We start from the raw sequence: 22,084 nt of genomic DNA on the forward strand, positions 1-22,084 counted from the left end.
AGCACACTTCACAGTTGGCACAATTCAGTCAGGCAGGTAACCATAGATTGGATTTTGGGAGAGCTAAGGGGAGCTCGGCTCAAAATGTAGGTTATTATTTCATTTTATGTACATTAAGTTTCCTGAAATACTATGACACCAATAGCATAAAAATCCCAATGTTGCTTGTTTACTCTGAAGAGTTGCTGAACTCTTCAGAACAACCCATTTAGGATCTCAGATGTTTGCAAATGAAGACTGCGTGGCTAGGTGCTTGATTTTATACACCTGTGGCAACAGGTCTGATTGAAACACCAGCATTCAATAATCAACAGGTGTGGCCAAATACTGTGGTAGTGTGCGCCGTGCATTGCATTTCAGCTAAAAGATAACTTACTGTTTTCCACTTGAAGCACTGTTTTGTACCCAAACTAAAAATCCATCCATCCATTTTCTATACCGCTTGTCCCGTTGGGTGTCACGGGGGGGGCTGGAGCCTATCCCAGCTGTCATTGGATGAGAGGCGGGGTACACCCTGGACTGGTCGCCAGTCAGTCACAGGGCTGACATACAGAGACAAACAACCATGCACGCTCGCACTTACACCTACGGTCAATTCACAGTGACTTAATGATCATGTTTTTAGTGGAGGGAGGAAGCTGGAGTACATGGAGAGAACCCACACATGCACGGAGAACATGCAAACTGCACAGAAAGGACCTGACTGGGAATCAAACCAGGGACCTTCTTGCTTTGAGGCAACAGTGGTAACCCCTGCACAGCCTTGCAGCCCCCAAACTCAAAATAAAAGGAAGATATTAATTACAGACCCTTATCTCAGTTGATGCTCTGATTCTGATTGTGTGTTTCCAAACAGACAATCACATTTGTCCACATTGAAGCTTTGTTTGTAAAGGTCATGAAGCTAGTACTGTTCTCACCTGAGTGTATAATCAGATTTATTGATCCACAACCTTATCAGCCACCTGCAGACAGCAGCATCTGCTCTTACTGTGTCTTTTTAAAGGACTATAAAAGCATCCACTGGGACTTTTCTAATAGAGACAGAGACACTGGAGACGGTAGCAGATGTCCAGGACCTGTGCAGACTTGTCTGTGACTTTAATTACTCCCTCTGCTCTCAGCGTGTGTGTGGTTCTCCTCTGTGATATGTGTTGAACTCTCAGCCAACCCGTTTGAACACTTGCATCATGTAAAGCTGAGGAGGAGCCAGCCAGGCGGGTGGCGGTGGCAGCGGCGGTGGTGTGGCGATGGCGTAGCCGAGCAGGACTGTCGTGTTGCAGAGTGTTACATCATCAGCTCTGCTTTGTGATGGTTTAACAGGCCGGACTGCTCCTCACTTTGCAGAGTGGCGGCTGATGAAAGCCTTCAGACTTCATAAAGTCGTCTTTGAGGGGGTAAATGAAGGCAGCCGTGGTTTTTCAGTCGCCAATGAGTTCTTTTGAAATGTTACACAGCTGGTTCATGGACTCTCTTTGTCAAAAAAAAAGAAAACCCTTAACTACAAATCTACATAGTTTGGAAAGTTTTAGAAGTTGAAATGAAAAATAATCTCACGTTTTCACTTTGTCACTCCTGTAGTACTCCTTTGATCAAATCAAAACTCCATAAAGACCTGGGTCTGAAGGATTTTCCAAAACAACTATTATGTCACTCTATTTCTCTGGTGATGGGACGTCCTTTATCGTGTATCTGTGCAGAACCTTTGACTGGGAGGAAAAGTAGGGACAGGCCAATATTTACCATTGTGTAGCATCTCCTCTTCTTTTACAAGTTGTATGAGTTTGGGAGAGGAATGTTGCCTCGTTCTTGTCTGATGCAGGATTCTAGCTGCTACAATCCTTGGTTTTCGTTGCTGGATTTTTGCTTTCACAATGCTCCAAATGTTTCCTATCAGTGAAAGGTCTGGACTGCAGGCAGGCCAGTTGAGCATCCAGACTCTTCTATTGTGAAGCCATGCTGTTGTGATGGATGTGTTATGTGATTTAGCATTGTCTTTGCTGAAATAGTCAAGGCGTTGTCCAGGTGGGAGCATATGTTGCCCTAAAACCTCCATCCACTTCTCAGCATTGATAGTTCCTTGCCAGATGTGTAAGCTGCCCATGCCGTAGGCACTAATGCAACCCCATACCATCAGAGATGCAGGCTTTAAAGCTGTACGCTGATAAGTAGTCCCTCTCCTTTTTAGTCCGCAGGACATGGCGTCTGTGGTTTCCAAAAAGAATATCTAATTTTGATTCATCCGACCAGAGAACAGTCTTCCATTTTGCCTCAGTCTATTCTAAATGAGCTTTGGCCCAGAGAAATTGGTGGCATTTCTGGATTATGTTTACACATGGCTCCTTTTTTGCATCATACAGCTTTAAGTTTCACTTGTTGATGACACCAGCTGTGTTGACAGACAGTGACTTCTGGAGGTTTTCCTGAGCCCATTTAGTGATTTCCAGTACAGAATCACGCCTGTTTTAATGTAGTACGTTCTAAAGACCCCAAAGATTTAGGAGCACCCATCATTGACCTTCAGACTTGCCTCTTGCACACAAAGATTTCTCCAGATTCTCTCAGTCTTTTGATGGTATATATCATGGACTGTAGATGGTGGGATATTCAACATTTGCAATCTTATGTTAAGAAACATTTTTCTGAAATGTTTCCAGAATTTTAAGGCACAGTTTTTCACAGATTGGTGAACCTCTGCCCATCTTTACTTCTGAGAGACTCTGTCACCCTAAAATGCTCCTTTTATATCCATACGCTGGCCTGTTGCAAGTTAACCTTACCAGCTGCAAAATACTCCCAGTTATTTCATTTGTATCGCTTACTTTTCCAGCCTTTTGTTGCCCTGTCCAATCTTTTATGAGATGTGTTGCTGCCATCAAATTCAAAATGAGCTAATATTTATCATGAAATGGTTAAATGGCTCATTTTCAACATCTGATAATGTTGTTTATGTTCTATTGTGAATAAAATATGGGTTGATGAGATTTGTCATGCATTGAATTCTGTCTTTATTTACACAGCGTCCCAACTTTTCTGGGATTGGGTATGTAGAGATCCAGTTTTGCAGTCTGGGTTAGAAGGATAAAAGAATTAAGGTGACATATGGATGCATTACAATGTGTTCAAGGTCAGCTCAGTAAATGAATTGTAGGCTTTTGTAAATAAATATTAATTCTCACAAAATAAAAGAAATAAAAACTGAGAAGCCAAAAAAGGAGGAAGAAGAAAAACAATAAGGGAGGCTTATTAAAGTGATACCCGTCAACCTACTGCTATAAAAATCTTAAATAAAGATTCAAATCCCCCTGTTAGCCAGAAAGGTGTTGGTTATGTGACATTGTTGGTTGTCATTTTTACCGTGAAAATGTCCTCTAGGTAGAACAGTGAGTGTTTAAACGTTAAAGTAGGAGCTGCATCGTTTAATCAGTGGCTGCTTCACTGATGATCACTGACCTGGTTTATCCTTTTGTCCCTGCTCTTTTGACGTCTCTGGTTTCAGATGTTCTCGTCTCTTTTCAGCGGACGTCTTGGCTCATTGACTTCTTGTGGTTGTAGGTAGCTGATCGGTGATGTTCCAGTTTTTAATATTTAATGTCATCTTGACACACTTTAATGCAGGTCGGAGCATTGAGCCGTTTTTAGATGGCAAAGATCTCCTGGTTCTGTTTCTAACTTCTACAAGTTAGAAGCTTGTCATGCCTCATTGGACAGTTAGCCATCTGTTTATGATGGTTTTACCAGATGAAGCCAATTCACCCTTTAAAGAATAGGTTAAAACACTGCACTCCTTCAGACATCAGATGATAATATGATGGCTGGACGGCCACTTAAGGAAGACTGAGGCTCACCAAACGGTTAGGAGTAAGAAAGCCATCACTAGAGAGCGTTGCATTTCAAAATTCAGATGTTCTTCATTCTTACTGGCTGGCATTTCTCTTAGCCTTTATACTTGCACTAGTGCTTCACTCAGCTGCAGGCTTTACAGCAGGGATTGCCAACTTTGGTTACCAAGAGGGTTGCATTAATTTTCTCATCAATGCCAAAGAACTCAATAGTTACATATTGTCAGATATTCAACCACTGTGGTTAGTGCTACACAACTGATCCAATCACTCACTCCAATCATTGCAATCATGATGTCAGAGTGTGCAATTACATAATCACAAAAAAGTCTTTTTTTGCTAATTAATATTTGTATGTTTGATTTGAGAAATACACACTTCAACACCATCATAATTCTCTGCATTTCCCTGGATAATAAAGCAAGCAGACTCATATCATTGATGTCCATGCAACCTTTTTCTACACTACTTATCCTGTTGGGGTCACTGGGGGCTGGGGGCCGGGGGCTGGGGCCTATCCCGCACTGCGCTGAGCCAAACCAAGCCGTGCTGATTTGCATTGGCGGCGCTCAAATGCATGAGCAGGGCCAAAGCAGGCCAATCCCACCTTCAAGCGCACCACGCTGACATTAAAACGCTTTGCGGGGTCCGATTTGCTGGGAGGATTTACCCCTTCTGCTACTGATAAATTTTCACCCCACGGGGAGACGGGGAGATACATTTTATCCCTGCCTCTACTCCAGCTGTCCATAACTCTGTTACAGCGGTGTCAGCATTCGCTGTATGACTTAAATATTTATGACACAAGAACAAAACTTGAGAAGTTTGTGTTCGTACTATGTTTGGATGGTTGCACACGGCTTCTCACACTGATGGGTGAGATCAGAAAGGACCAGGCACAGATCCAAGAATACACCTTTTTCTGCACCTACTAATTACAAAAGTTTGACCCTGTCCCATTATTATAGATGAATAAATTCTAGACTTTTAAAAAATAAAATGCTGGAGATGTTTGTAACATTTAGTCCATGACGGAGTCTGTCTTGAATTTATTCTGGCGCTAGTAAAGCATGCTTGCCTCACAAGAAGGTTCCTGGTTCACTTCTATTCAGGGCCTTTCTGTGCAATGTTTGCCCCATGCATGCATGGGTTCTCCCGCTTCCTCCCACCACCAAAGACATGCTCGTTAGGTTAATTGGTGACTCTTAATTGGCCAGATGTGTGTGAGAGTGCATGGTTGTTTTTCTCCATATGTCAGCCCTGTGACTGGCTGGCAACTAGAGTTGTTCCAATCGTGATGCCATAGATACTTGTAGATATCTCATTTTCTGTTTCTTGACAAGTAAAGTTTCCTCTAAAAGGTGTGCTGGTTTAACAAATAACGAGCAAATCAGGCCTCACTTTGTGATTCAAAATAAGATGAAGCCACTTGGCAAGGTCTTGGTTTTTGCAGCAGGACCTGTATCTGCATTTAGGCCTAGGCATTTAATAGGGCAGCTTTGTCAGGGACCACCTGATTCTAAATATGTAAACCACCTCACCAAAGTAGCATCTGTATGCTGATGATATGCTTTTTAAGTAGAGTGAAATAATATTTGTGGCTCAGTATGCCTGGACAGGCTGAAAGGTTGTCCAGTTTTCTTTTCTTTTTTTTTTTTTTTTGTTTATATTTCCCCTCGTGGTTTTGGTGAAAAGATGACATTTGAATATTTCAGTCCTCCTTGTTTCCTCAGACTGATCTCTCTGCGTAGCCTAACATTTTGTCTTTATCTTCTGTGGTTACAGGTTGCTGCTCAGGCTGTATTGTTCATGTGCATGAACACTGCTGGGATTTTCATCAGTTACCTGTCAGACCGGGCTCAGCGCCAGGCCTTTCTGGAGACGCGGCGCTGCATCGAGGCTCGGCTGCGACTCGAGACAGAGAACCAGAGACAGGTGAGTCAAAGAGCGTGACACAAAGGAAACGCTGCTTGTGTTGTCATGGTTCTCAGGATAGCAGGGCTGGTTGTTCACTATTTTGATTTAGGGTGCCACAGAGGATCCCACAAAATCACCGACATGCAGACAGCCCATTTAAATCTGTGTAATTTGTTCATGTCAGAACCACAGCTCACAATCTCTAAGGTGTAGGTGCATTATTTGCTTTAAATATCCATCGCCACTCTACATAAATATGGCATTCAGGGGGCCTATATTTACGTCCACTCAAGTATATTTACTGGTAATCTTTTCTCTGTAAAGCTTTTATGATGCATGCGGGGAATGAGGGACGTTCACTGGCACAACCCCTCTGTAAATGCGTTGATTGTTAAAGCTGAATGGGCATGACTTTTAGAAACAAGAAAGAGGAAATACAGTCATAAATGTCACAGCAATACAAGGTTAATGTAGATGGAAAATAATGAGAGAGTGAGTGAATTCAGAGATGGAGTTCTACATTAAATCTCTGCATCAACAGCACAGTTTGACAGATAATAACAGCAGTAACACTCAGAATTACTGGGGAAGAGAAAACATTACTCTGCGTCTAAGTTTTAGGCAGCTGCAGATTTCTAGCTGTTAGATTTCTGGAGATTTAGAACAATGTCCTCTAACTGACTTTGAGCAGCTCCTGCATCACTGCTGCATCCAAAAATACCTCATTACATAACAGATAAACGTGTGGAACGATACGTGTCATTTAGTCATATACATGCTGTGATGAGAGATTGATAAAAGATGCAAAGAGATTGATGGATTTCAGTTGACAGGAGCGAATGTAAGCAGCTTGACTAATGAGCCCGCTGAGAGGAGAATAACATGGACGCTGCATCGATCCACTGTCACGCAAAGTGTGCATCACCAAGGACACGCACGCCGCCTAACAAGGCAGCGTGCATGCACAAATAGGAAGAGAGCGTGTGAGTCAGACGTGCGGCGCACACTCACAGTGACACAGTGAGCTGTGTTTACACAGAGCAGGGGACGGCCGGGCTCTCAGAAGCCACAGAAAGCTTTTAACTGCGTGTGTTTCCTGGAAGGGTTCGGCTCTGATAAGCTCCTGATGGTTGTAATGGAGTAAGATTGGGCCCCACCCTGAGCAGACCACCTTAATGTGGACCAATCAGAGGCTGGTATTTTTGTCAACAAGCTGTAAGGACACAGAGCTGTCTGTGTGTCACACGGTGAGATCGACTTCTCTCTGCGGGTCTTCTCCGAACTCTGTGGTTGTTCTTCAAAGAGTGGCTGTGTTCAGACAACAGGAAGTGTACCAAGACCAGGATGTAGAGCTGCTCTGATCAATAACTTTATATCTAGAGGGATCAAATAAGAAGATTACAGCTATCACCATCTTCATGATATAGATGTTTATCAACTTACATCACTAAACTTTAATAATAATCTTGACTGAAAACTGTTCAATCAAGATTGAAACTCCTGTGTACATAATAAAACACTGCCCCCTGGAGGTGTGACACTGTGGAGGGCAGAGGTAGTTTGCCGTTCTTGTTGGGTAGGAGTGGAAGTTGGAATTATCAGAACAATACTGGAAGTGATTTGGGAGAGTGGAGCCACAATATATGACTTTGTAGGTGAATGTATACAATTGGTGAATATTTATGTTGTATATAGTAAATTAAATTGTGAGAATAAAGGCGCTGTTGGGTGTCTAAGAACCTGCTTTTGGATTAGATGTCATTTATGGTGGTTAGATGGGGGGCAACAGGCACCCACTGTATTGCAATAAGTTGGGTATGGGTAAACTAGGCTACAGATTGTCTTTTGAAATATGCCATCAAGTCCTCCAGATGGAAAAAGGCCATCCAGATTTTAATCAAAGTTCAAAAGTCAGCATCTATGAAAGGGTGTGGTTGCTTTAGTGTCAATGGCATGGGTCATATTTAACAGTGAGGGGTACATACAGGTTCTGGGGCTTCCATCTAGATTAATTTTTCAGGAAGTTCTTGCTCATTTCAGCAAGACAATGCCAAGACACATTCTGCTCACCTTACAACAGCATGGCTTCACAATGAAAGAAGGTGGAGCCTACACTGTATTGCATGCAGGTCAGACCTGTCTCCTATGTACATCAAGCAAGTTGGGATGGAAATCGAGAACCAGTTCCAGATGAGAACCGGTTCCAATTGGTTCAATCATCGACATCATTAACATTTAATCTTAATGATCAATTCCTTACTTCTGTGTGCCTTGAAAAACACAAAGTCGAGGAAGTAAACATGGCGGACAGTCACACAAACAGGGTAAAGCGGTTCAAAGTGTGGCTTCATTTCTCAAAATGACACGAACACGCATGCATCTTTTTGCACAAGAGCTTTTCATTTTGTACAATGTTTCAGTTTAATTTTATACATCCAGAGATCTATTTTTACATTTATTTTAAGGTTTTATTTTTTAAGGAAAATGAGCAGCAGCATTGTGTTCTAAGTCAAGTTCAGAAATTGAAGATCCAGAGAGCAGTTTGTTTTAATTGAGACTTTTCCAACAAAAAAAGAGAATTTTTGTTTGTTTTAGCATGTTCTCCTCCCAAACACTTCATGCTTAGTATGTTTAGGAATCAATAATACTCTCTCTGAAGGAGGGATAAATCTAGTTCAATGTTCAGAGAGAAGGAGACTCAATCAAATTTGAGCTTTTAACAGTGAAAACTGAAATAGTCTACTTTATCCAAAAAGAAGATTCACAGCAAGGAATCAATAAAGAATTTAACCAATAAGAAGAATCAATAATGGCATTGATATCAATAGATTGTACCAATTCCCATCCTTACAAGCAAGAATGGGAAAGTATTCCTTACTTTAACCCTCTGGGACAAACACTGTCATTTACAACAAAGAGACACAGGCTATAAAAAAATGAATATCTTTTGAATCATAAATCGTAGCTACGCACTTTTCCCCCTCTGAAAGTTCTCTGTTTGGCTGTTTTAATTACTGCCCATGCCTTCGTAGCCCTTATTGAAGCATTTCTAGCCAGCCTGGAGCTTGGGTGACTTTCGAGGGCTTAAAAGAATAAATCCACACAGGCTGTCTTTGCACCATGCTTTGCCAAAATGCTTTTGCTTACAGTAGGCATAGGGGAGAGAAGGAGAGAAAGAGAGCCTGTGATGTGTCCCTCTGTGTCTCTGCAGACAGGAACTGCTTTAAATAACGGTTTAAATAGAGCCAATATGAGGAAGTGTAAGGACTTTTAAAAAAGACTTGATGATAGGAGAACAAGTTTGTGGGATAAAAGTCTTAGTATTGATTGTTTACCATGTGTTGCACAAAAGTTTTAATTTCCTTTTTTTTTTGTCTTTATAATCCCATAACTTTTTAAAATTCCAGTGACATAACTGCAGCAGACATGTTCTTAAAGCCCAGGTTGTCCTGAAATGAAGATCATCTTAGAGCTTGACCACAGGGTCGATGTTTTATAAGCTTTTTAAGGCAGAAAGTTCAGACGAGAAAAAATGATAATTAAATAGCTGAGCTTTGAGCCGAGGTTACCATAAGTGTCTTCAATCCTCGGATGTTTATTGAGTGTTGTTAGAAAAGAAAAAAATGAAAGATAAAATACAGAGGTAAACAAGCTTCTGTCCCAACTTTATTGGAATGTGTTGCAGGTTTCAAAGGTAAAATGTTTTTTATTTCTAAGAAACACTGATGTTTATAAAATTGAACATTAAATGTCTTGTTTTTGTGTTGTAATAGAAGTTAAATGGGGTTTGAAAAATTACTGTTTTCTGTTTATTTTCAAAACTCAGAATGTCCCAGCTTTGTTCGACTGTTATTTAAATGCAGATTTAAAACTAGAAGTAGATGCTCCTTCTCTGCTGAATTGGAGCTGAAACTCCACCAGAAGCGACAGCAGAAAAATGGACAAAGGAACAAAGTGTGTTCACGTGAACACTTGCAGAATCAGATATGAAGATAGAAGTTGTCACAGAGCTGCTGGAGGCCTTCAGCTCTCGGCTAAATTCAAGCTGCGCTAATGACTTTCAAAGCTAATCTGACACTGAGTCCGCTGGCTCTCAGCTGTCCAAGCAGGGACGATGTCCAGTGGAGCAAACACACTCTACAGCATCCTGCTAACTGTCCACACTGCAAAACATGTCTGGCTGTGCAGATCACAGTCTGCTGGGGTTGAAATCATATGAAAAGTAAACATTTTTACACAGTGAGGCTCACTGAGTGAATCCTGCAGGAGAAATTCAGATGTTGGTACTGAGTATTTCAAATGAATATAACTAAAAAGATGATGTTTGTTACTTTCTATTACTGCTTTTGCCATAAAGGTAACAGGACAGGTTGACTCTTGCATTGGAGCAAGTCCCCTATAAAAACAGACTCTGTAAAACCATCATTTCTTACAGCGGATCCTCAGCAGCAGACCCCGCAGCACTCGGTTGCGATGCAGCAGCCGAAGCATTAGCAACGCTCCACTGAAATGTTTGTCTGTCTAGACCTTAAATTGGGAATTCACTGCTCTGATTTCAGCACAGAGAGCAGGTCAACACATGACGGCAGAGAGCCAATGCTGCTCTGCACAGACACCTGCTCTGCTACTACAGCGTTCACACATTTAACACTCCGAGCTGAGTAGAACTAAATACAATCTGACACAACAAAAAACCCTGGGAAAAAGCACATTTTTAGAGTAAAAATCATAACAGTATCACCATCTTCTTTGTGGAAAAAAAAGCGAGTACATATTTTCAACACCCACATTCAGTTAAAGGAATTTTTGAGTACATTTTAAGTTTAAGCTGTATTATTCAATCATGTATCAGCAGGATTTAATGTATACATATAAAGTGTTGACAGCAATAAACCAACTGAAGAGTGACCTTTTACTTTTAACAAAGGTTAGGAATAAAAAGGTGATAATAAGATTATGTTTGGTTGTCAATACATCAATCAAATATTTGAAGCCTATAAAAGGACAGAGCAGTCTGAACCTAGTGTAAACTGCTGCAGGAAGGCTGAAGAGCTGGGTTCATCACCTCATTTCCACAAATTCCACATTTTCACTCTCCAACTGTGTTGCCTTGTGGTGTTCATCACTTTAACCTCCGATTTCTATATACAGCATGCGCGCCCAGGGTTTGCTCTGACCAAATGAGACCCACCTCGCCCACTGGAAGCGAGTCTAGATCGCAGTGCCGTGGCGCCCTGTCCTGATCAGCAGGAAGAGATCACGGGAGAACTGCAAGTTCACGCAGGAATAGCATGTCAACAGTGGACTATTTTACCTTTTGGGGTTAATTTATCATCCTTTCTGGCATAAGTCCATGTTATTATTGCTTCCGCCACTGAGTGAGTACATTAGGAAGTTAAAGGGTTAATGTTTGCTTAAAGGATCTGTGGTTTTATGAAAAATTCTTTGGCTAAATATCCCCAAAAGTTAACTTTTCCTCGTCAATGGCACTGTTGTAGCTCTGTGACCGACTGACCTCTCGGTGACCCTTTGCCCTCGCGGCAGGATGAGACGTAATGTTGATACAGTGTTGATTTACGATTGGGAGTCCGTACATTGTGTTTTTTTATTTTGAAAGTACCGGATGTTACTACGCTTGCGACTTCCATGGTTGGTGCTTTTTGAATGACAGTGAATTTACAAGGGCTGGCAGCATCCGGTGCTGAAAATAGATCTGCAGCATATCTGAAATGAAGTGGAGCGAAGTGTCGGTCCAGGCACGCGCCGCCGCCGGTCTGGAGCGCCGGCTATGGAAATGCTCTGATAGACTAAAGAGGAAGCAAAGTGCTCCGCAGTACGATTCGCCGGCATTCTACGGCACGCACGCCGTATATGTAAATTGGGGGTTAGAGTTGGCTTTCCTAACATTAGTGGGTTGGGTTTTTTCTAACTTTTATAGCTTGGCTTTCCTAACTTTCATGGGTTATCTTCCTTGACTTTCGTGGGTTGGCTTTCCTAACTTTCGTGGGTTGGCTTCCCTAACTTTCGTGGGTTGGCTTTCCTAACTTTCGTGGGTTGGCTGTCCTAACTTTAGGGGGTTGGCTTTCCTAACTTTCGTGGGTTGGATTCCTTAACTGTTGTGGGTTGGCTTTCCTAACTTTTGTGGGTTGGATTCCTTAACTGTTGTGGGTTGGCTTTCCTAACTTCCGTGGGTTGGCTTTCCTAACTTTCGTGGGTTGGATTCCTTAACTGTTGTGGGTTGGCTTTCCTAACTTCCGTGGGTTGGCTTTCCTAACTTTCATGGGTTATCTTCCTTGACTTTCGTGGGTTGGCTTTCCTAACTTTCGTGGGTTGGCTTTCCTAACTTTCGTGGGTTGGATTCCTTAACTGTTGTGGGTTGGATTTCCTAACTTCCGTGGGTTGGATTCCTTAACTGTTGTGGGTTGGCTTTCCTAACTTTCGTGGGTTGGATTCCTTAACTGTTGTGGGTTGGCTTTCCTAACTTCCGTGGGTTGGCTTTCCTAACTTTCATGGGTTATCTTCCTTGACTTTCGTGGGTTGGCTTTCCTAACTTTCGTGGGTTGGCTTTCCTAACTTTCGTGGGTTGGATTCCTTAACTGTTGTGGGTTGGCTTTCCTAACTTCCGTGGGTTGGATTCCTTAACTGTTGTGGGTTGGCTTTCCTAACTTTTGTGGGTTGGATTCCTTAACTGTTGTGGGTTGGCTTTCCTAACTTCCGTGGGTTGGCTTTCCTAACTTTAGTGGGCTGGCTTTCCTAACTTTCGTGGGTTGGCTTTCCTAACTTTCGTGGGTTGGCTTTCCTAACTGTTGTGGGTTGGCTTTCCTAACTGTCGTGGGTTGGCTTTCCTAACTTTCATGGGTTGGCTTTCCTAACTTTCGTGGGTTGGTTTTCCTAACTTTCGTGGGTTGGATTCCTTAACTGTTGTGGGTTGGCTTTCATAACTTTCATGGGTTATCTTCCTTAACTTTCATGGGTTGGCTTTCCTAACTGTTGTGGGTTGGCTTTCCTAACTTTCGTGGGTTGGCTTTCCTAACTTTAGTGGGTTGGCTTTCCTAACTTTAGTGGGTTGGCTTTCCTAACTTTCGTGGGTTGTATTCCTTAACTGTTGTGGGTTGGCTTTCCTAACTTTCTTGGGTTGGCTTTCCTAACTTTAGGGGGTTGGCTTTCCTAACTTTCGTGGGTTGGCTTTCCTAACTTTCATGGGTTGGCTTTCCTAACTTTCGTGGGTTGGCTTTCCTAACTTTCGTGGGTTGGATTCCTTAACTGTTGTGGGTTGGCTTTCATAACTTTCATGGGTTATCTTCCTTAACTGTCATGGGTTGGCTTTCCTAACTGTTGTGGGTTGGCTTTCCTAACTTTCGTGGGTTGGCTTTCCTAACTTTAGTGGGTTGGCTTTCCTAACTTTAGTGGGTTGGCTTTCCTAACTTTCGTGGGTTGTATTCCTTAACTGTTGTGGGTTGGCTTTCCTAACTTTCTTGGGTTGGCTTTCCTAACTTTAGGGGGTTGGCTTTCCTAACTTTCGTGGGTTGGCTTTCCTAACTTTCGTGGGTTGGATTCCTTAAAATTTGTGGTTGGCTTTCATAACTTTCGTGGGTTGGCCTTCCTAACTTTTGTGGGTGGCTTTCCTAACTTTCGTGGGTTGGGGTTCCTAAATTTTTTGGGTGGCTTTCATAACTTTGTGGGTTGCCCTTCCTAACTTTCTTGGGATAGCTTTCATACATTTCATGGGTTGGCTTTCCTAACTGCTGTGGGGTGGCTTTCATAACTTTCGTGGGTTGGCTTTCCTAACTGTTGTGGGATGGCTTTCATAACTTTCGTGGGTTGGCTTTCCTAACTGCTTTGGGATGGCTTTCCTAACAGTTGTGGGTTGGCTTTCCTAACTTTCGTGGGCTGGCTTTCCTAACTTTCGTGGGTTGGCTTTCCTAACTTTCATGGGTTGGATTCCTTAACTGTTGTGGGTTGGCTTTCATAACTTTCGTGGGTTGGCTTTCCTAACTTTCGTGGGTTGGCTTTCCTAACTTTCGTGGGTTGGCTTTCCTAACTTTTGTGGGTTGGATTCCTTAACTGTTGTGGGTTGGCTTTCCTAACTTTTGTGGGTTGGCTTTCCTAACTTTCGTGGGATGGCTTTCCTAACAGTTGTGGGTGGCTTTCCTAACTTTCGTGGGCTGGCTTTCCTAACTTTCGTTGGTTGGCTTTCCTAACTTTCGTGGGTTGGGTTTCCTAAATTTCGTGGGTTGGCTTTCCTAACTTTCGTGGGTTGGCTTTCCTAACTGTTGTGGGATGGCTTCCCTAACTTTCGTGGGTTGGCTTCCCTAACTTTCGTGGGTTGGCTTTCCTAACTTTAGTGGGTTGGCTTTCCTAACTTTCGTGGGTTGGATTCCTTAACTGTTGTGGGTTGGCTTTCCTAACTTTAGTGGGTTGGCTTTCCTAACTGTTGTGGCATGGCTTTCCTAACTTTCGTGGGTTGGCTTTCCTAACTTTCGTGGGTTGGCTTTCCTAACTGTTGTGGCATGGCTTTCCTAACTGTCATGGGTTGGCTTTCCTAACTTTCGTGGGTTGTATTCCTTAACTGTTGTGGGTTGGCTTTCCCAACTTTCGTGGGTTGTATTCCTTAACTGTTGTGGGATGGCTTTCATAACTTTCGTGGGTTGGCTTTCCTAACTTTCGTGGGTTGGATTCCTTAACTGTTGTGGGTTGGCTTTCATAACTTTCATGGGTTATCTTCCTTAACTTTCATGGGTTGGCTTTCCTAACTGTTGTGGGTTGGCTTTCCTAACTTTCGTGGGATGGCTTTCCTAACTTTCGTGGGTTGGCTTTCCTAACTTTCGTGGGTTGGCTTTCCTAACTGTTGTGGGATGGCTTCCCTAACTGTTGTGGGTTGGCTTTCCTAACTTTCTTGGGTTGTCTTTCATAACTTTAGTGGGTTGGCTTTCCTAACTTTCGTGGGTTGGCTTTCCTAACTTTCATGGGTTGGCTTTCCTAACTTTCGTGGGTTGGCTTTCCTAACTTTCGTGGGTTGGATTCCTTAACTGTTGTGGGTTGGCTTTCATAACTTTCATGGGTTATCTTCCTTAACTTTCATGGGTTGGCTTTCCTAACTGTTGTGGGTTGGCTTTCCTAACTTTCGTGGGTTGGCTTTCCTAACTTTAGTGGGTTGGCTTTCCTAACTTTAGTGGGTTGGCTTTCCTAACTTTCGTGGGTTGTATTCCTTAACTGTTGTGGGTTGGCTTTCCTAACTTTCTTGGGTTGGCTTTCCTAACTTTAGGGGGTTGGCTTTCCTAACTTTCGTGGGTTGGCTTTCCTAACTTTCGTGGGTTGGATTCCTTAAAATTTGTGGTTGGCTTTCATAACTTTCGTGGGTTGGCCTTCCTAACTTTTGTGGGTGGCTTTCCTAACTTTCGTGGGTTGGCCTTCCTAACTTTTGTGGGTGGCTTTCATAACTTTCGTGGGTTGCCCTTCCTAACTTTCTTGGGATAGCTTTCATACATTTCATGGGTTGGCTTTCCTAACTGCTGTGGGGTGGCTTTCATAACTTTCGTGGGTTGGCTTTCCTAACTGTTGTGGGATGGCTTTCATAACTTTCGTGGGTTGGCTTTCCTAACTGCTTTGGGATGGCTTTCCTAACAGTTGTGGGTTGGCTTTCCTAACTTTCGTGGGCTGGCTTTCCTAACTTTCGTGGGTTGGCTTTCCTAACTTTCATGGGTTGGATTCCTTAACTGTTGTGGGTTGGCTTTCATAACTTTCGTGGGTTGGCTTTCCTAACTTTCGTGGGTTGGCTTTCCTAACTTTCGTGGGTTGGCTTTCCTAACTTTTGTGGGTTGGATTCCTTAACTGTTGTGGGCTGGCTTTCCTAACTTTTGTGGGTTGGCTTTCCTAACTTTCGTGGGATGGCTTTCCTAACAGTTGTGGGTGGCTTTCCTAACTTTCGTGGGCTGGCTTTCCTAACTTTCGTTGGTTGGCTTTCCTAACTTTCGTGGGTTGGGTTTCCTAAATTTCGTGGGTTGGCTTTCCTAACTTTCGTGGGTTGGCTTTCCTAACTGTTGTGGGATGGCTTCCCTAACTTTCGTGGGTTGGCTTCCCTAACTTTCGTGGGTTGGCTTTCCTAACTTTAGTGGGTTGGCTTTCCTAACTTTCGTGGGTTGGATTCCTTAACTGTTGTGGGTTGGCTTTCCTAACTTTAGTGGGTTGGCTTTCCTAACTGTTGTGGCATGGCTTTCCTAACTTTCGTGGGTTGGCTTTCCTAACTTTCGTGGGTTGGCTTTCCTAACTGTTGTGGCATGGCTTTCCTAACTGTCATGGGTTGGCTTTCCTAACTTTCGTGGGTTGTATTCCTTAACTGTTGTGGGTTGGCTTTCCCAACTTTCGTGGGTTGTATTCCTTAACTGTTGTGGGATGGCTTTCATAACTTTCGTGGGTTGGCTTTCCTAACTTTCGTGGGTTGGATTGTTTAACTGTTGTGGGTTGGCTTTCATAACTTTCGTGGGTTGGATTCTGTAGCTTTTGTGGGCTGGCTAGCCTAACTGTTGTGGGCTGGCTTCATTTTGTTAGAGAATTAGTTAACAGCTGCTGTTAGTTTAGATACACGGCTAAGGGCAATCCGTTGCCATTCACTGAGAGGTGTAAGACTGCTGTAAGAGATGTTCAACAACATTTTTTATGAGGAGTTGTTAGAATACTTTTGTGTAATTAGTAGTTTGTTTGATGTGCATGTGTGGTGCAGTTAGTTCGTAACATAGCAATCACCAAATATTTTATATTTTTATTTGCAGTTTTCACCATTATGATAATGTGGACTAAGTTTCAGTAAATGAGAGAAAACTTTCTCTGACTCCATCTTCATTGCCATTGGTTTAACTTGGCATTGAGTCTAGAGTCTCTACACAAGAACACAACACAATGCTTTCTCCTACATACATAAACATTATCTCCAGCAAACATTACCAGCAACTAAATAATAAATACTCTTTCTCTCAGAGGTCTGCAGGTAGGCCCACTGTATTTGCTTGTTCATTTCCTTTGGGGAAAGCACATAAAAAATGACGATTTAAGATGCTGTCTGAAAGGTTACGAAAGTAAAAAGATAACTAAAAGTAAAGTAAATCACGTGACTGGTGTTTGGATTGGCTGAAAATTGCACAGTGTACGCCCAGCTTAACAGGAAACTTGGTATGGCTCCATCCAATCTGGAAGCATGAAAATAGGATGTTTTTGAAAATGAAACTCTGTAAAGTTATACACCATCCACCATAAAGATTGTCCTTTCTGGAGCTCCTACAGGTGTTGATAGTTGATTAGATTGGATTCTCATCCATTTTAAAGAGCTGAACCAAAATTACCCATTTGCAAATGCCTTTACTTAATGATTGAGACTATGTTTTAACATTTCCATCTATTGATCTGCAGCATGACACTGTGAGTTTAGCAAACTATAATCTCCTTGATTGTGAGAAAATTGTGTAAGAATTACAACTAAAGGTAATATATTCTCTTAGCACTATCATGCCTTTGCTATTATTCACAAACCTTGGGTATCTAAGTGTCTTATTAGTGTTTTTGCACATTTGAAAGTTAATTCCTTGACTCACTATCTCTTTTTAAACAATGAAAGGTTTGTTTGTATTATCTTTCATCTTTTTATTTAATCATGAAAAATAATTTTAATTCTTAAAGTAATTTATGCATTATTCTGTTAAATTGAGTCTGTGATCTTTTTTGTTGTGTCTAAAACGGAAGCAAGTCTCTGTGACAAACTTTAATCCAATTGGAGCTCCGGTATGATCTAACGCCCACACCTATTGTTTTTTATCTAATCCTGCTAAGCTGGGGTGTTTTCACACATTTCAGTCCGGATGCACATCAACTCTCAAAATAATCACCACTTTAATCACATTTCTCTGCTTGACTTCTGCATCAGCTGCACTGAACATCTTCTTTTTTTATTCAGAAAATGCAGGCTGTTTTTTTTTTCTTCAACACAAGAAAATTCCCATGGTCATCCCTTCAAACAAATTAGTCTCCTCTCTTTTAGATCAGAGATAAATTGATGTTTTGTTGTTAAAAGAGAGAGAAAGGAAATTTTGATTGCAGGCCCATAGCCAGGGGGGTTTGATGGGTTCAAAAGAAGGCTTCCTCATGGCCAAAGGTCTAACTCAAGTGTTGTTTTAATGAATGAAAGTGTCTCTCTTTTAAATAATTATGACCAATAATTCTAGAATAATAAGGCAAAATTAAAAATCTTAATTAAACAGACGTCCTGCAGCTTGAATCAGGCCGTCTGATGAGGCTACCGGTGATGCAGTTTTGCCACCTGCAGACAGGTGTTGATACTTCAGCCCATAAACATTCCTGTTATCTCCATCAGCTGCACGTGTAAGCAGGACACATGCTAATGACAAGGAATTAGTGATGAGCTGGAATCATACTTCTTCCCTGCATACACAGGGACTATGTGGGGAGATTATCAGACTTCAGGTTCTCAGGTATCCTCGTTAGCAAGGACCTGACCTGGACAGGAAACACTGTATTCCTGAAAAGATTCATCAGAAGACGCACCTCCTTAGGAGCCTGAGGAAGAACAACTTGGCCGAGAGACTGATAACGTCTCTATACTGCTCCACCATTGAGTCAGTGCTTTCTTACACCTTCAGGCGTGGGTTTTCCAGCTGCACTGCTGCTGAGAGAAAACCTCTCCAGAGGGTCATCAACTCTGAAAACTCAAAGCAGAGGGCAGAAGTCTAACAAAACTAGGGGATCATATTTAAACAATAGCTTAAGTGTATGAATGTCTACACAAAAATGAAAACTATGTAGAAGTGAAGTGAAATATTGTTAAATATTGTAACTCTGTGACTGCTGAGTGGTCATCAGAGTAGTTGATGCTCTTTATACCCAGTCATTTCAATGATCTGTTGTCAGTTTACCTAATCAGTTGCAAAATGCTCCTCCAGTTATGTTGTTTATGATCTGTTGTGAATAAAATGTATTTATAGTTTGAAAATCAATGCACTCTGCTTTATTAATTTATTCATTTTTCTCCAAACTTTTTTGGAATTGTGATTGTAATCATCTGATTTTACAATGTTACAATGTTACAATGTCATTTAGCAGACGCTTTTCTCCAAAGCGACGTACATTTGAGAGCAAGAACAACACAAGCAATGATCTAGACAAGAGGAAACAACATCAGTAAGTGCCATCAAGTGCTTCAGGTTCAATTGGACGCAAGTGCTGCCGTGTAGAGTTTAAGGCAGAGTACCAAAATATACGTTGTTTATGTAGTTTTTTTTTTTTTTTTTTGTTTTTTTGTTTTTTTGTTTTTTTTTTTGTTTGTTTTTTTTTTTTGTTTGTTTTTAGACAGCAACAATGAATCAAGGAAAATGTGGGATCACTAATTGCCATTCATTAGGCTTCACAACAACTATTTACCAAGTACCAAGTGCTGGATCATTCCCAAAGAGCTGGGCAAAGAAATCCCAGAAGTAGAGCAGGACAGTGCGAGCTAACTATAGTTGGGAAACTCATTCAACCACTGGGGACAGCAGTGGAGAATAGTCTGGCTGAGACTCAATCTACTACTGGGGACAACAGTAGAGAATTGCCTAGCTAAGTGCAAAGTGTTCTCTGAAGAGCTGGGTCTTTAGCCTTCTCTTGAAAGTAGACAGGGAGTCTGTAGATCGAATGTAGTTGGGTAATTCATTCCACCATTTAGGGACAACAGAGGAGAAGAGTCGAGCTAGTGACTTAGGAGCATGATGTGCTGGAAGTACCAGGCGCCTTTCGCTGGCTGAGCGTAGTGGGCGAGAAGGGGTGTAGACCTGGATGAGGGACTCCAGGTAAACAGGAGCAGTTTTAGTTACTGCTTTGTAAGCAATGATTAGAGTTTTGAATTTAATGCGAGCTGCAACTGGAAGCCAGTGTAGAGAGATTAAAAGAGGCGTGACATGAGCTCTCTTGGGTTGGTTGAAGACCAGACGTGCTGCTGCGTTCTGGATCAACTGCAGAGGTATAACTGTGCATGCAGGTAGGCCTGCCAGTAATGAGTTACAGTAGTCAATACGTGATATTATAAGAGCCTGTACTAGGAGTTGTGTAGCATGCTCTGTCAAGTAGGGTCTGATCCTCTTGATGTTGTAGAGGGCGAAACGGCAGGACCGAGCAATCGAGGCCACATGGAGCTTGAAGGTTAGCTGGTCATCAATCATGACACCCAGATTCCGGGCTGACTTAGTGGGCAAGAGATTATTTGATCCAAGCTGGATACTGATCTGCGGTTCAATAGTGGGACTGGCTGGGATGATAATGAGCTCAGTTTTGGGCAGGTTGAGCTGAAGGTGACGTTCCCTCATCCATTTAGAAATATCAGCAAGGCAGGATGAGATCCGAGCTGAGACAGTTGTGTCATCTGGTGGAAAGGACAGGAATAGCTGTGTGTCGTCTGCATAGCAGTGATAAGAAAAGCCATGGGAGCGGATGATTGCACCAAGTGAGGTGGTGTATATTGAGAAAAGTAGGGGACCAAGCACAGACCCTTGAGGCACCCCTGTTGATAAGCCATGCAGTTTAGACACTCCTCCCTTCCATGATACTCTAAAAGATCTCCTGTGAGGTAGGACTTAAACCACTGTAGGGCAGATCCTGAGATACCAAGTGAAGAGAGTGTGGAGAGGAGGATTTGGTGGTTTACTGTGTCAAAGGCAGCAGACAGATCCAGCAGTAAGAGAACTGAGGACTGACCAGCTGCTCTGGCCAAGCGAAGTGATTCCGTTACCGACAAAGTGCAGTTTCAGTAGAGTGGCCCCGCCTAAAGCCAGACTGATTCTGATCAAGTAGATCATTGTTCTGCAAGTGTTCTGAGAGCTGGTTGAAGACTGTGCGCTCCAGTATTTTTGATAGGAATGGGAGAAGTGAGACCGGCCTGTAATTTTCAACCAGGGCTGGGTTGAGAGTGGGTTTTTTGAGCAGTGGTGTAACCCGCGCTTGCTTGAAAGCAGCTGGGAAAACACCTGTGGACAGAGAGGAGTTAATGATACAACTCACAGCAGGGCTGATTGTGGGCTCAATCGCCTGCAAGAGATGTGATGGTATCGGATCGAGGGACAGGTTGTGGGCTTAGAGTCAAGCAGAAGCCTGGTGACCTCGCCTCACTTAGTGGAGAGAATGAGCTAAGTGATGCATCACTAGCTGGTGGCAGAAAACTGAGTTGGACAGGCTCAGAGAATTGGTTGCTGATGGCAGAAACCTTGTCAGTGAAGTAGGAGGCGAACATGTCTGGAGTCAACATACTGGAGGGTTGTGGGTTTGAAGGAGAGAGGAGCGAGTTAAAAGCAGAGAAGAGTTTGCGTGCATCAGTGGCAGCACAGATCTTTGATTGATAGAACGCCTTCTTAGCAGATTTTAGAGCAGAGGTAAAACAGGACAGTTTTTGCTGATAAGCACTCAAGTCAGTGGTTTGTTTGGATTTACGCCATTTTCTCTCTGCCGCTCTGAGCCCTGCCCTTTGGGTTCTGATGACCTCAGTGAGCCAGGGACAAGGTGGAGTATTACTAATAGGCTTAGACACCAGAGGGCAGAGTTTGTCCAGAGAGGAGGTCAGTGAGGAGCAGAATGTGTCTGTGGCCTCGTTAACAGTGAGTGTGAAGGACTCGTTACATGAGGCTAGTGCAGCTGAGACCTCGTCAGACAGCTGTGTTGGGTCAAGTGACTGAAGGTTTCTGCGGTATGATCTTAACTGAGTAGTAGATTGTTGAAGTTCAGGTAAGCCAAGTGAGAACTGAATGAAGTAGTGGTCAGAGAGGTGAAGTGGTGTTACACTCAAATTAGCCGTGGAGCAATTGCGAGTTAGAATCAAATCCAGTGTATTACCAGCCTTGTGTGTAGGAGGCGTTTGAACCAGTTTCAAGTCAAAGGAGGACAGTAGTGAAATAAAATCAGTAGCCTGGGCTCTATCCAAGTGGATGTTCATGTCACCCATGACAACCAATGGTGTGCCATCATCAGGGATGTCTGAGAGTAACATGTCCAGTTCCACAATAAAGTTGTCCAGGTGACCCCCAGGTGGGCGGTATACCACAACCATGTAAGCCTTTATTGGGGCAGTGACCTGTACTGCATGATATTCAAATGAGGTGTTATTGTCCAAGGGTTTGAACTGGCTGAAGTTCCAGCTATGAGAAAGAATAATGCCTGTGCCACCTCCTCGGCCAGAAGAGCGAGGTGTATGAGAGAACACTGCATCAACTGATAGAGCAGTTGGTGTTACAGTGTTCTCAGGACGGACCCAAGTTTCTGTCAGGGCTAGGACCTGAATGTTAGACAGTTTAGTGAGG

The 22,084-nt window shown here is 42.7% G+C and overlaps 1 protein-coding gene across 1 annotated transcript in view; it reads left to right on the forward strand.

The window, feature by feature from the left end:
• The window catches only part of adcy8 (adenylate cyclase 8 (brain)), a 157,196-nt gene that overhangs the window by 56,737 nt on the left and 78,375 nt on the right, over window positions 1-22,084 (forward strand). Inside the window, exon 2 of the mRNA XM_041802430.1 lies at window positions 5,628-5,777. Within this exon, the coding sequence (XP_041658364.1) occupies window positions 5,628-5,777 (150 nt within the window). The remainder of the gene's footprint in view (window positions 1-5,627; window positions 5,778-22,084) is intronic.

The sequence above is a fragment of the Cheilinus undulatus genome, linkage group 13 (assembly GCF_018320785.1).
Source record: "Cheilinus undulatus linkage group 13, ASM1832078v1, whole genome shotgun sequence".
Taxonomy (NCBI): Eukaryota; Metazoa; Chordata; class Actinopteri; order Labriformes; family Labridae; genus Cheilinus; species Cheilinus undulatus.